This window comes from Oryctolagus cuniculus, chromosome 3 (assembly GCF_964237555.1).
Source record: "Oryctolagus cuniculus chromosome 3, mOryCun1.1, whole genome shotgun sequence".
NCBI lineage: Eukaryota > Metazoa > Chordata > Mammalia > Lagomorpha > Leporidae > Oryctolagus > Oryctolagus cuniculus.
The window spans coordinates 175,452,994-175,468,690 of record NC_091434.1 but is presented as its reverse complement, the minus strand read 5'-3'; the positions used below and the strand labels follow the sequence as shown (position 1 = coordinate 175,468,690).

The 15,697-nt window shown below is 43.7% G+C and overlaps 1 protein-coding gene across 1 annotated transcript in view; it reads left to right on the top strand.

Annotated features, from left to right (window-relative positions):
* The window catches only part of CNTNAP2 (contactin associated protein 2), a 2,389,242-nt gene that overhangs the window by 2,091,021 nt on the left and 282,524 nt on the right, over positions 1-15,697 (top strand). The window contains exon 17 of the mRNA XM_008258071.4: positions 11,118-11,336. Coding sequence (XP_008256293.2) covers positions 11,118-11,336 — 219 coding nt within the window. The remainder of the gene's footprint in view (positions 1-11,117; positions 11,337-15,697) is intronic.

Genomic DNA, 15,697 nt, shown 5'->3' with positions numbered 1-15,697 from the left:
TTCTATGCATTTATGTGTTTTTTATAAAAATGAGATCATATGTTACATTCTGTTTTGTAACCTACTTTTTCACATAATATTTTAAAAACATATTTCCAAGTCAATATTTTTGAAACTCTGCAGCATTTATTTTTTAACTGAAGGCAAAGACTGAATTAGAATCCCCAAGAAGACATTTATAGTTCGAAAATTTATAATTTTATATTTAAAAACAGACCCTACAAAAATGAATTCATTGTTTTTGTGATACAATCAATAGAATGTAAAACCAAATAAACTATTTTATTGGCTGGTGTGATATTGATCTGGGATTTTCTGGGGTTTCTTATATTACCTATTTGCCTCCTACGTGGGGTAGCAGATCAGTGCAGGTAGGGGATTTGAGATAGCGTTGTCATCAAGTGGGAACACGGAATAAAAGCAATCATGAAATCCAGGGCTTAACTGTTTAACCAACTACACCCCATGGTTGGGTTGAACCTTTGAATAGATTTTCACACAGTCTAATCTGACTGCCTGTTGCTAATTCTCCATCACACCCCATCATGTGATGGCATTTGTGTTAATTTAGTGTGCAGTGGCTATTGCTTTCTGAGCCTTGAGCACATCCCAAAGCCTCCAGCAGTAGAGCAGGCTTGAGTGATGACGCTGGAGGACTTCATCTGGGCCAGCCAAGCAAGAGCAGCAGGAGACTGTCACTCACAGATGGCCCCGTTCCCAATGCTGCTCCCATTCAGCCACCTTGCTGAATGCCAGACCATCCCAAGGCAGAGGCTGATGACCAGCTTATGCCAACTGCTCTAAAGAGAAACCATGTTCCCTTAGTTCACTAAATCACAAACGTTGCCCAAAAGGACTTGCACATGTTTTGTATGTGTGGTTTTAAGGAAGGAAAAATACTTACTTGTGCAATATATAAAGGAAATTTTAATTCAATTGATATAAATAGAAACAAAGGGAAAAGAAGAATACTTGTGATGAATCACTATCATCATTTAACATTATCCATTTGCAGAAGAGTGCTTTGTTCAAGTAAGAGGTGGTGGGCATGACCAACAGGACTGCCGGGAAGATTTCTGTACTTTCCAGACTTAGAAATATGTGACTTCAAGTGTTGTAGGGATGACTCTAGCTAGGCTGGGTCCAGATGCTTGTCACCATGAGAGAAAATTAAAGGAAGAGATATGGAAAAAGTTGATCAGGAAAGCAAGATTTACTTACAGGCAAAAGTACATATCCAAGGAATAAGTGCAGGTAAGGTTAAGAAAGAAAGGGCTGCAGTCAACAAGGTTCAGGGCCATCCTTATACTATTTGAAGGTGTAGAAGAAGGTAGTGTTTTGGGTGAGGCTTAATTGAATATTCAGATGAGGCAGTTTGGGGGTGAGGCTTGAGTACTGCCCACTTCCATGCCCCTTTTGGAAATATTCCAAGGGTACTGGCATTAGGTGCATAACGGGAGTGAGAGTTCCAGCCATGGTAACTTCACTACAATAGCATTAGAATGACCTAAAGGCCATCCTGGGAACGCAGCCTGCAGCCACACCAGATATTCTTAGCTGGTGCTGGTTCTAATGGGGGAGGGTTACAGCACCCCTGGCACCTGTGGTCTGCCTGCAAGGGGTGGCTTTTCCAGTGTACATGGGCCTGTAGCACATATGGGGCTACAGCCAGGTGTTATCAGTCTTCAGCTCCTATTTGCTACCAACCTCCCTGCCCACATCACAAGGTCTACTAATTTCCCTACAACTTTAACACAGCAACTATCCTAGGATACCTTTAACCCGGAGACCCTATTTGTATGTATGTATTTGTAATATTCAATCCTTAGATTCCTCATTGCTAATATTCATTACTAAGTGGAAGATAGAGAATAAATTAGTTGTAGCTAGAGAAAAACCAATAAAATTAGACCAGCTATGTCTGCTTTGCAAAGATTCCAAGATAAAAGGAATGCTTATAGAAGTCTTTCACACTTTCAAAAGCTTATTCTCTAAAAAAGAGATTGATTCTCCTTCCTCTCATATGTCTCTCCACTCCCACCCAAGGTCCCTGTCAACCTGGCAGGACAATTTCACCCTTTCTCCACTCTCTGTCCAATCATGAAAATGCATGATAGTTGAAGTGCATCTGGTGTTGTGGTGGAAAACAGAACAGATCTCTTCTTATAATCTGAATCCACAGCATGTAGGACATAGTTCTTCATTCAGCACTTTAAAATTTTCATTAGCGAGGTCTTATTTGAAGTTATTCCAAGGTGGCATTGAAAGGACTTGCTAGACAGAGATCATTTGCTACAAAACAAAGAAAAGCATGCCTGTGATGTGACCTGTATTTGGCTGGGCAGAAACTCAGTCTACAGTGACCTGGAAAGGGACATCTCCTTGGCTGTCTCGCCTCTGATAGACTCATCAGCTGGCTGTGACTTCCAAAGTCTCAGCCTTTCATCCTGCAATCCTGTCTTTGGTATTTCCTCATTATCAGTGTCCCCATCAAGACAGCCATCCATAGCTCAGTTGTTTAGTAGTTATAATTGATTAATTGACCAATATGTTGTCACCATATAAGCTTCAGATTAGTCCAAGTTACAACTTGTCAGCCTTTTTATTACCCCAGTTCAAACTCTCTCAGCCTCCAGCTGTACAAATATGACCTTGTGTAGGCCTCAGATCCCACCATCTCTTCTTGAATTCTCCAAAGTCACATATCTGGATGAACCTGTTCTTTGACATCACCCAAAACCAGCCACAGAAATCACCCCTGGTGCTCCACCAAAGTCCATTTCCTTCAATGAGTTTTTCTCATTTAGCTGTAAAACCTGGATATGGACCAAAAAAAAAATAGCTCCTTTGTCACCCATCCACCTCCTCCATGTGCCTTTTCTTCATCTCTGGAGAATCCTAATGCATCTAGTTTCAAGGTCTCTGTAAAGTAGTTTCTGTGTGTCCTTTCATCATGAGTACCCTGTCTCCAGAGTCACCATCTGGGACTTCCATCTTCTCTCCACACTGGGCACTCTCCCCCCAGGGCAGGAGTCCATCTCTGTTCATTCCAACTATGAGGGTGTTGAAAATACAATTCCATGACCTACATGAGGCACGGGGTGTTGTTTCAATCCATGTATCACTTTGGAATGAGTTTCTTGTCTTTTTCCTTTTTAAATCATAGGTCCATTAATATTCAAGGAGTTATTCTCAGAAGGTGGTTAGATGCATGGAGAAAACTAAAATTAGAAAAGCTTTGCATTTTAAAGATAGCTCTCTATTTTTGCATGGCCAGTGGTATCTCCCCTTTGCTTCCTTTTCTCTGTGGATGCCTTTGTTTGTGAAGTTATTTTTTAACCATAATAAAAAGCTTAAAGGCCAAAATGCATAAAGAGAAATATTTCTCATACTCAAGAGGTTATCAAGATACCAGAGATTTTAAATGAGTTCATAACATTGATTCTTAAGCTCCAGGCATTTCCTTGAAGAATTTCCAAAAGACTTCAAATAAATTTTCCCTGCCAATGTTCATTCTCAGATGTGTTTAACACCAAGTTTTCTGGTGTGAATATGTATATGTGGCCCAAGGAATGCCTACGTTCATGAACTAAGACTAAACTAGAAGAAAAATAGTTTGTTTTTTATTTCCTTCACAATAAGAAAGGCAATAAAATATAGTTAGGGGCACAAAAGGTCTCTACTTAGTCACTCCTGGATTTGGGTGTGTAACAGCATCAATTTCCCTATCCTGGCAATGAGAGTGAGCTTGAAGGTTGAAGTCCATTCTCGAAAGTCTTTAGCTGTTAAGATTTCTGGGTTCGATCACAATCTTCTAAAGTGACATGCTGGTTTTTGCTGTTTTGTAGACTTAAAACTAACTGAAAAATTAGAAAACCCGCAGTTCCCATAAGCCTCCATGCATTTCTGATACCAGTCACAATTTCAATTACCAAACCCTGAGGTGTCGCTCCCCGTCTTCGTGGAGGAACGACACAGGACCCTGCGCTGTTCTTTGTCTGCTCGGCCCTCCCCTGGTTTGCTGCTGGTTCTTCCCGGGTTGGCTACCGACCCTTCCACCTCCGTGGAAGGGCGGTTCCCCCTGCCACATTCCCCACTTCCGCAGGGGAGCGGCACACCGCCGGCCGGCTCTCTCGGGGGCTGCACAGGTGTTCCTTCAGCTAGATGTTCCCCTTAGATGTTCCAGGTGCATGTTGTCTCTCTCCTCCTTTATAGTCCTCTTCCACCAATCCCAACTCGGCTGCCCACACGCCGAGTACGCTGCTCTCCTCCAATCAGGAGCAGGTCCTACAGTTTATTGGTTGAACTGGAGGCAGCTGTGTAGAAGCTGTTTCTCCCTTCTCAGCGCCATATTGTGGGAGAGCAGATGCATAGAATAAGTCTTAATTCCAGTAACTTAGTCTAGTCCGAGTTGCTCCCCACACTGAGGTTTGGTAATTTCTAGAAGGGCTCACAGAACTCACTACAGGCTGCTATACTCATAGTCACAGTTGTTTTAGGGAAAGAATGCAGATGAAAATCAGACAAAGGAAGAGGCGCAGAGAGCAGAGTCCAGGGAAGCTACCAGATGCTGAGCTTCTAGTTCACTTCTCCCAGTAGAGTCATGAACACATTCTTTTCCTGGAAGGGAAGGGTGACCGTAGGTGTGGGGCATCCTCTACTCAAATTTTCCTGAGCCCAGGTGTTCAAAGTGTTTACGCTGGGATGGTTCACTGCCCACATGGCTACCCTCAGTTCCCAGTCCCTCTAGAAGTTGCATTGTGTAACTCGTAGAACCCAGACTACATCACATGGCTGGCGTCTCTGGTGTGCTTACTTAACTAACTGTGTAATTGAACTACGTGTACAACATCACATCATTGGACTATCTGGCATAACTAAATCACATTGTAGACTATTGGTGTAGCCCAAGGCTCCCAAGCAAACAAAGACACTATTCTCAAGCAGGATGGTACTTTTAAGATTTTATTTACTTATTTCAGAGGTAGAATTAGAGAGAGAGGGGTCTTCCATCCACTGGTTCACACCCTAAATGGTTGCAATGGCTAGAGCTGGCCTCTGATCTGAAGCCAGGAGCTTCTTCCAGGTCTTCCATGTGGGTGCAGGGGCCAAAGCACTTGGACCATCTTCTATCACTTTCCCTGGCCGTAAGCAGATAGCTTGATCGGTAGTAGAACAGCCGGGACACGAACCGGCATCCATATGGGATGCTGGTACCAGAGGCGGAGGATTAGTCTATTACACCACAGTGCCAGCCCCCCAGGCAGGGCAGTTCTAAGGACTTAGATATTACCTTCCCAAAGCTAAGGGTGAAGGTCAGGCCTCTTTGGGAGCAAGATTAAATGTTTCACTACACAAATCTTTCCATGGAGGACAAGGAAGCAAGATGCTCATTGGTTCTTACTGAAGGAAATTTGGCAATGCTAATGTTTGGTACAGTAGGATTCCAGGTGCACATGTATCAGAATCACCTGGTAATGACACCAGGCAGATCCAGGGCCCCGCACAGTGCATTTACTGAGTCAGCTGCTCTGTGAGCAGATAGGCATCTGAAGCATGTTCCTTCAGCAGTTTCAAATGTGGTGAAAGAGAAAGCCTTCCACGATGGAGTTGAAGAAAGACTAAGGGGAGCAGAAATGGACACAGAGGGTACAAGCGGTTCTTTCAAGGGATTTGCTAGCAAAGGGCAGCACAGGAATCAAACGGTAACTCATGGAGCAAGTAAGGGGAGGGGTCACCTTTTGTAGGGTGGTGGTGAAGGTGAGAAGCAGATTGAGATGTTCACGTGGGAAGACCCAGAAGTAAGACAGTCGTTGGTGTTATACAACAGGGAAGGAATCTCTGGAGTGGCGTCATTGAATGGAGGGGACAGCATGCAGTGTGCTGTCCCTTAGATAGGAAGAGAGAGAGGGAGAGAGAGAGAGCCTCTTTACTTCTTGTTCCTTTCCTTCTTCTTTTCCTTGTCTCTCCGGTTCCCATGGTGGCATTATTTCCAGCTATCCAGCTATTCTTCTCATAACCTCTTTGCTGTGAGGCCTCTTCAGAAAGTTTATGGAAAATACATATTATGAAGATACTGCATGGATTCCAACAATTTTACACCAAAATAAACATCTTTGAATTCTATTTTATTTCTTTAAAAAGATTTACTTATGTATTTGAAAGGCAGAATTATAGAGAGGCAGATAGAGAGAGAAATCTTCCATCTACTGGTTCACTCCCCAAATGGCCACAATGCCGGAGCTGGCCAATCTGAAGCCAGGAACCAGGAGCTTCTTCTGGGTCTCACATGCAGGTGCAGGGGCCCAAGGTCTTGGAGCATCTTCTTGCTTTCCTAGGCCATGACAGAGAGCTGGATTCAAAGTGGAGCAGCTGGGACTCGAACAAGTGCCCATATGGAATGCCAGCACTGCAGGCAGTGCTGCTACACCATAGTACCAGCCCTAATTCTATTTTCCACTAAGTCTTTGATGTACCTGCATATAAATTCTTTTGTCTTTTGATATAAACTTCTCCCTTTTGGAAAAACGAAAGAAAAAATATTCATTATACTCATCACCCTAGAGGAAGGTAGAAATATCTGTTCTACCAATGACTGATTTTGTTGTGTGGGTCAGATTTTGTTGTGTGGAAGAGCCCTTTGGAAAGGATCACTCCTTGAAGTTCGCTGTGTAAATGGAGAAGTAAATCATTAGCAATACTGCAACAGTGAGAGCTGGTATGCTCATCCCACTCACTGCACATACTTTCCTTTGTCTTTTTTCATTACTAATCTCTGTTGAATGGCCAAACTTCTCTGCTACCTCTAGCTGATACTTTCGGTGTAATGTCTAAATATTACCTCTCCTGCTGGGAGAACTTGGTGCCAAAAAGTCTGCTATTCTGGTCAATTGTTAAATGTACCACTCAAGGCATTCATCCTGGAGTCATTTGTTCAAAGAAATGTGACAAGATAGAATGAGAGCAAATAGTGCCACCTGCTGGAATTATACTTGAAAAAAGGAAAAATTTGCAGTCCGTGGTTCTGTCCATGGCTTTGTCCTATTCGTTGTTGTAAACCACTCAGATGAAGTCAGGATCCAACATTACTCATCTGTATTTCTGCCATATGTATTCTTTTCTGATGCCGATATGCCACACTGAGCATTTTTTTCTTCAATATTTCCCTTCTCTCCCTGTAATCATTCAGTATCTAAAACCTCCATGAAGACTCACTGTATTTCATTGCTATTTCTCTAAGACTCTCTTGGAAATTAGATTATAGGATGTTGTAAGTTGAAAGACATTATAAGTAATCTAATTCAGTGGTTGCAGACCAGTTTTGCACACAGCAACTCTTGGAGAACTAAATATATAGTCCTCATTTTGGAGACTGGTCAGCTGGGGCCCGAAAAAGAAAAGACACAGCTGAGACTAGAGTTCAGATAAACTGATAACAGTTCCAGGTCCCACATCAGTTAAGATGCTTGCAGTTGCAATAAAAGTGACTTAAACAATTAGGAATACCTCATGTAAGAAGTCCTAGAGAAAATGGATCCAGGAACAATTTTGGAATCAGACACTGTCACCAAGGATCAAGGATCATCCCACTACATGCTCTGTTCTCTGCAGTGTGTCTGATGTATGTGAGATGGCTCTGGCAACATAGGAACCACAAATTCCCACCCAACATCAAAGGGAAGAAGAGGGACTGTCTTTTCCTTAGGTATCTTATGAGCCAAGACGCCAGTCATGTCTGATTTATCCTAAATGGATTACTGGTAAAGAGCTTGGAATTTCCACGTTTGTCTTAGGTAAATCTGCATTTGCTCTCTGGCTCTGGGATATGGCTGTCCTTACTTGAACCGTAATGTTCTGGAGACACACAGATTCCTGAGCAAAATCAGCTTAACTCACAAGGGAGAAGGTGAAGGTAACTAAATTGCTGGGAGAAAATGCTTCATGGGCTTCCCACATTATTCTTTGGAGCAAGAACATTTGACAGCTTTGTTCCTACCTTTAGAAGGATAGCTAAGAGCCTTGAAAAACAGAGTGTCTTTCTCTGGACAGAATAATAAAGACATTGCCTCTATCCAGGGCAAAAATGAAAGGTTTGCTAGCAAATCTTTTAACAGATTGGAGTCTGTGAGTTCAGGCGTCTTCACCTGTGAAGAAACCTAGTAGTATCTACCTGACTGCTCCATGGTTGCCCCTTATTTGGGGAGAAGGGGGTAACAAGAAGCAACGTGAACCTGAAGCTCCTACGGCCTGCTCTGTTGTGAATGAGAAAGTCCTTTGTCTCTGACCCAGGAGTCTCTTGCCTTCTGCCAGCACCATGCAACTCTGGGCAGCGAACTCGCTAGCCTGGGGTGGCTCCGAATCGCAGACCTCTTCCCCGTCTTGACACTGTTGGAGAGGCAACCATTCTTGTCTGCTGCAGCAATCAGTCCTGCGAGCCAAGCTATATACATCCAATTTCCAACTTATTTTTGGAAATAAGAATATATTCGGTCTCTAAGAAATTCCCTTCTGCAGGCAGAGACAGGGCAACACTTTAGTCTCCAACCAAAGAAACACATTGAGTAAGGAGGGTGTCATTGGCTCTGGTGTCTTTTATGCTGCCTCCCTTTTATTCGCTCAGTGACTCTCACTGTAATTATCTCTTTTAAGATGTCAGTGGCTGTCACCCAGAAGACCAAGAGCAATCAGCCACAAACTGAACTTTAGAAGCTTTTAAAACACACTGGCTGGCTGACTGGGAGATGGGATTTTTCAAAGACATCCCTCAGCAATGTCAGGGGAGGGGACATTGAGTGACCGAGAGAGGGGAACTCTCCTGGTTTGCACAGTGGGCCTTGCAGCCCTTCCTTAAGAGGAAGCAGAAGGCAAGTGGGATGTGCTAAGCTGCGAACTGCTTCTTTAGCAGAGTCTGAGCCGAGGCTCTTTGGGGAGGAAGTTGCTTTTGGAGGCGCTCGGCTCGGAGCCCCCTTACTGCAACCAGTTGGGAAGAACAGGTCTGAGCTACAGCAGCACAGACTTTTTTTCTCTTATCCAGAGAAGAGGGTTGACGGCAAGAAGACCAGACCGTGGTCCACAGGAAGAAATAGGGGCTCAGTCATGATAAGTGGGGAGGCTGGTGTGGATATTTTCTAGTGATTGCTGGCACGCAGCATTTCTCCAAATGGTGACAATTTAAAGACCTGGCCAAGAATTCGTCATAGCAGAAGGAAAATAGTAGAGGAAATTAGAGTCACATTCATCCCTTGGAGTCAAAGCTTAGGGTTAAACTCAATTTGTCCCTAAATTCTATTTCCCTGATGGCAGTTGATGCCTTGAAAACGAAACAATCTTTCCTACTTAGCCCAGGAACCCTGTTCTCTTGCTATTCTGACAAGTTACATTTAAAAATGCATCTGCTAAAATGTAGCACTAGGAGAAAAGAGCAGATTTCCTCTGAAAGCAAGGCTACATTTCCCCGTCAACTGTATCAGAACTACAGAGAAAGATCATTCAGTCTGGGTGTCCTGTTATCCTCTACCTGATCATACTTCCATAGGAACCTTGATGGAGGTCACTGGCCTGCAAGTTCAATCTAGTTGCAATGATGCCTAGAGGCAGAGCCTTCTAATTTAGCTGAGATAGTTTACTGGAGACGGTGTGGAATCACCCACAGGTGTTAAAATTAAAGTTCTCTTTCTAATGACATGAAGGATCAAATGCCTTGGTACAATTAGGTTGATTGAATTGAGCTGTATATGTAATAGCATGGTAGCTCAATAAAGTTAATGCAGCTTTCCGAGGGGCCACAGAGGCAGGGAACAGTACAGATCCTAAGAGAATCTGGCCCACTGAGCTTTTTAAATTAGAAGTTTGATTGCTTGTGACACCATCTCCAAATGGTACCAGGCCAAAGAAGCTGAATTTTCCATTAGCCCAGGAAAAAGAAAAATGACAGATATTTAATTAAAATGCTTAGAGATTAGGCAGAAGGCTTATTGATGGATGGGGAGGCTGAATATCTTTATAAAGCAAAGTCAGGAAATGCATTGGTGTGCCACATCTTTAATGTTGAAAAGAATTTACCAAGCCTAAGGGGCCTCAAGACCTGTGTGCTGCTTTAGCAGTAAGCTGCCTCTCCTGCCAATTGCAAGAAAAATATATATTTTAAAATGTGTTTATAGAGCTGGTCACCTGGGACCTTAATATAAAACTGAGAAGGTGAATAAGGAAACCACTGCTAACTAAAGCTGATGGAGCACCACCCTGGCTGCCTGCTTATTGTTGAGAGGTGATTTATTACAGAAAGAGGTTGATTTGGAGAAGATTTCTGAAAAGGACAAAGGTTTGCAGTTGGGTCACTTAGGGGAAGGAACCAGCACCCCAGATGGGGAATAACCAGGATTTGCAACACAGGAGACAGGAAAAGGATTCTTTGGCAGGAATGTGGTGCTGCCCTTTGTGGTCCCAACTAAATGCAACTCACCCTTATGGCCTCAAGAATTCATAGGTCCCTCCCTTTCAATAGGAACTATAAGAATTCATGAGAAAGTCTTGTGAATTCCCTAAGGCGGTAGCTCTCAGCTGTAGCTACATATTAATATTTCCTGGGGAGCTTTTGGAAGATCTCTGTCTACTCCAGACCAGCTCAGTCAGAATGTGCATCCAGGTGTTGCAAAACCTCTCTCCCTAACTGCAAATCACTGACCCTGGAGCAATGGAGGAGATCAGCTGTGGGCGGAGTCAAATGCTGGCAGGCTGTGAAATCTGACAGACCTGGGTTCCGATCCTGACTCCTCGGGCTCACACAGTTTAAAACGTTCCGTGTGTGCTGACTTCTCCAGGCCTCGGTTTCTTCGGAAGACTTATGGAACGATTAAGTAAGGAAACAAATCGGTATCTGGCTCAAAGACCACCTCCCTCCCCAGAACAAATTTATTTTGCTTCATTTGGTTGTTTTTGGTCAATAATGGATTCTGGTTCAGACCCTCCTCATATGATTTTGCAGGGGAACTTTGTAGCAAGCAGCAGATCGCTTTTCCCTTTGCTTTCTTTTTCCCCAGGAATCCACTGCTGTTTGGGTATCAGGGAGGAGAGAAAAAAATACACTGATGTACCTTTCACGCTTTCTGCTCCTCCAGCTGCCACCGAAGTGTCCTTCTCATTTGATGTCGGAAATGGGCCCGTGGAGATTGTGGTGCGGTCGCCCTCCCCTCTCAATGACGACCAGTGGCACAGGGTCACCGCAGAGCGGAACGTGAAGCAGGCCAGTCTGCAGGTGGATCGGCTGCCCCAGCAGATCCGCAAGGCCCCGACAGAAGGTCACACTCGCCTGGAACTCTACAGCCAGCTCTTCGTCGGTGAGTAACTGGCTGAGGGCAATCGGATTCCCTCAGCTGCTGGTAAGAACTTTCAGGACACAAAACACCCAGCCTAGGGAGGGCTTGCTAGAAATCCTTCCACAGTAAGAGCCTAGGCCTCCTATGTGCAGATTGAATGACTGAGGAGACCCCGCTGCGGTCCCGCTACGTGGTGTTCGTGATCCTCAGGGATAAAATCAGAGCCTTCATTGGGATGCCTCTCATGTCTCCCTGACCTCTGATCTGTTAGGTTTCTGGCTTTAGAGCCGTTTAAAACTATTAGATCTGGAAGGAAAAAAAGAGAGGGGAGGAGAGAAAGAATGGGCTAAATCCAGGTTTGCTCTAAATGACTCATAGCAGCCCTTCCCCTTCTCTGCTCATCCTCAAAGTTCCAGGCAGAGGAAGATGGTGATTTCTCCCGACAGGGCATCCCTCTACGTAGAAAACAGATCAGCACCAGAAAGAAATTTAAACAGAAAAAGTGAAGCAGCCTATGCAGGGAGTGGGCCAGCCACACAAGCTAATTTTCTTCACCAATATTTTGCTCTTAACATATTCAAGATGAACCTAAAATGGCTTAAAAACAATACTGGCTTCCATGGTTAGTTGAATTTTAAATTTTTTCCGGAATGTTAATATTTTAGAAAATTAACAACTCTTCCTTTGTTGAATGGAAAGAAAGTGAGTTTGGAGGACTTTGTGGAGATGAACACTTTGAGACCCCCACCCCACAACTCTGGGTTTCTGGGGCAAAGTGATCAATTCAGTCAACCGTGGCAGTCTCGGGCCAAGCTGTGATCTGGTTGCTGTTTGTATGTGTACCCCTGCCACTCAGACCACCATATGGTAGAACTCACTAGGGGTAGGGGGGAGGGCCAGTTCATTTTAACAAGGGTTGGCGTGTCTATGGTGTCTTCCCTGGTTATCTTGGGATGTTTGAAGAATATTAGAAAGTCATTAAAAAGAAAGGTACAATTGAGAATCCACTCCCTTTGTGTGATGCGGGAAAACTACAAAACAACAGTGTTGGTCCAAGTGCTTTGAAAAGACAACTGACTCGTTCAAAAGCTATACCAGCCAAGGGGACATGAGAGAGTCCTAGATTTTGCAATAAAATACCTCCCAACCCCAAATAGAGCACAGCCCTTTCTAAATCCTAAGCTCAAATTATAGATCACAAAGTTACACATTGCATTCTTAGCTAAATATCAAGTCCCCTGATTCCTGCTGAACACGAGTGAGCAAATTTCACTTCATCAATATGTCTTGCCCACATTTCTGAGAACAAGTCTCGCCTGAATTCTGTTCATCCCAAACCTGATGGGTAGGTTGTACTTGGCTTTCATCCTAGCAGACGACTCTACTGGAATTAACTTCTCATTCCCTGACCTTGCTTCTGCATGTAGAAGTCCAACTTTAGTTTTGTATTCCCGTTCACTGAACATAGTTGTCCCCAGGAACTCTGGAAGCCCCGTAAGATTGCAAAACGAAGAGAGACAGGAGCACTGTTTGTTGTAGACTTGGAAAGAAAGTTGATTTATTTTAAAGATAACCAAAGAATAGGACAGAATTCTATGGCCAATGAAATCTATGGAGAGGCAGAAAAGGAACATCTTGGAAAGAAGAATGAAAAGAGTTCATGAAAGGAAATCAGGAGAGGGACTGTCACAGGAGAGAGTCTGTGAATAAACCGGTAGCAACTGATAGCAGGTGCTATGATTCAACTAAGGCCAGAACAATTTTTTTTTTAATTCAGAAGGTATGAAACCACTGGTGAGCTCAGAAAGAGAAATTTCAGAACAGTAGGCTGGCGTAACAAGTCAGCAGCTTCTTAAGCCCAAGTTTTTAATTTCCTGTTCTCTTAGAAGTAGGCAGGATTCACATATCTCAGATGTGACCAATCTGAGAAATGTTGTTCTGCATAGAAGTCTATCCCAGGGGCAAAGGCAAGGGAAGCTGCTTCCAGGAAAATAATTTCCTCAGCTATGAAACCCTAGAGCCAGTTTTCCCAAACTCTTCAATATTCAGGAAGCTAAGTTGTTGGTCTCATTTTAGCTCTAATAAAAGTGTTTTCTTGACCAAAAATTAATCCTTTCCTACTTTCAGACTCTTTTCTCATCTGTCTAGTAAAGGAGTTGGATTCCTTGTTCCCCCAAATTTCATCCAATCTTAGACATTTATGATCATGTGCTTATTAATGATTGAGCAAGATCTGGATTGTCAAGTGACCAACATTTGTACGGTCTTAGTGCTGTGTGTTTAACAGTGTGGGCTTGGAATCCCATCTCTGGCACTTGCCAACTGGAAGACCACTGGCAAGTCATTTAACATTTCTGTGTTAAATAAGAACACATTCAGTTCCTACATCTCAGCTTTAAATGAGATATTACATGCTCAGCACCCAACAGAGTTCTTGGCATAGAGTCAATGTTCATTAAATATGAGTTATTTTTTCTTTATTAGCCTTTACCTTTTTCTTTCTTCTTCTTCCATGTAATACCTCATCCTAATGAAACCTCCCTCAACTGGCTCATTTCCTCCTTTTCAAATACTGACCTGAAATGTGAACACTTTAACCCATGAGCCCTAAAAGAAAGCTCACCTCCAAAAATGCCTCTCAGCATCCAAAGGCATTCTAACAGTGCTCTGCTCACCTGTCACAGTGGCTACAGAGCAGCGAGCCAGGACCTGGGGATTTTCTTACAGTCAGCCCAGGAAGCAAGTAAGAGACGTCTGAAAAGATGACGCCAGCACCATGGTCAGCTGCTAATACTTGGGGCAGAGTTGCCCAGGGGCTCCATAGGCTGGTAGAGAAGGAATGCCCTGGACACATCTTCTAGTTAAAATGCTGAAAATTGTTCCTGACTTTGTCCCCTGAGTGGACTCCAGGGAGGGCTGGCTTCTCTGCTCACTTCCTGTGTCAGTGAGACCATGTTCACATCTTTTCCATAGTAACTGAAAACAAAAATCAGAAAATATAGTTCTTCTTACTCTGTGTCTAAAATATAATTAGAAGCTGTCATCCAAAAGAAGCAAACAGGTCATTTGGAAGTAATAAGAATCCAGCTATGATTCTGGTTTAGCAGAAAAGTAACAAACCAGCTTTAAAATTAAAAGTGACACAAGAAGAAAAATATCAATTGCTGGTATTTGTCTGCAAAGTATAGAATGATTTTCCACATTTTTGATCCAAAGCCAGTGACTGTCCTATGACCAGCTCCCTAGATGGGCTCAGCAGAGGCACTCAGACCATATGGTGTCCCTGTAGCCTTGGCCAGGCCAGGTGCTCAGACCTGAGTTCTCTGTGCAGCCATGAGCCAGACTTTCTTAGATGGTAAAGCACAGTGAACATGCGCTCATGATCAAGCACGAACACCACCAGGCTGACTCGGCCAAAGCCCTCTATGGCACAGACACACCAGGGAGGCTGGAGTCCTGGCAGCTGATGCCCTGAGAGGAGGAAAGCTATCAGTTGGGCCCACAGCCCAGAACCCGGCTGTCAGCCCAGGCCACAATCAATGACTTGATGAACATAAGCCACAGAAGGGAACAGAGCAGGCTGTTCGTGGCATGGGGCTGATATAGGGTTCCACTTGCAGCAAGCTAGACACAGACCAGAGAACGTAAGGGTTTGGGGCAGTTACTTAAAGAGGAGGTCAGAGATCAAGAGATCTGGAGGATGCTTTCATAAGCTTTAAGAGGCCACCAAGTTCCTATGTGACTCCTTGAGGGAGAAGGTTAACCACCAATATCCTGGCTCAACTCATCTGGCTCACACCTTTGCTGAAAGCTCTTTGGAGACTAAAAGGGGCCATATTTTTTGTGCAAGATGTAGCCTAGAAACTAAAAAATTCCTGATTGGTTCTTCCTGTTCTTTGTGTTGCATGAGAAGACCACCTGGAGAATCAATGGGAGAACCACTGTCCTTAGGGGACCTCAGACTCATGGGGACCAGGGAAGCCTGCAGCCTCTTCTTCCTCTGACAGTTTGTCTCTCAGGACACCTTTTCTTCATGGGTGACAACCTGAGTTTGTAGAAGAGTTGAGATTTGTTAAATGAATTGATTAACCAATTCGGATTAGAATGCCATGACTGTTCTCTGGGCTACATTTGATTGGCAACCCCATAAAAGAGTCCAACATCCCCAAACTCCATAATATGACTTGTTTGGACAGTTGCTGCCCATGCTGTCTGTATTCCAACATTGTCGATGGAAAACTTGAGGGCCATCTTAAAAGCAATGTCACTGAGGAAGCAAAAAGAAAATCAACATTTGTGTGCAAGCAGGAAAAATGGAATTTCTGTTATGAATTGCACCCAAATCTGTGTATAAATAAAATGGTCACTTCCTGTATCTAAAA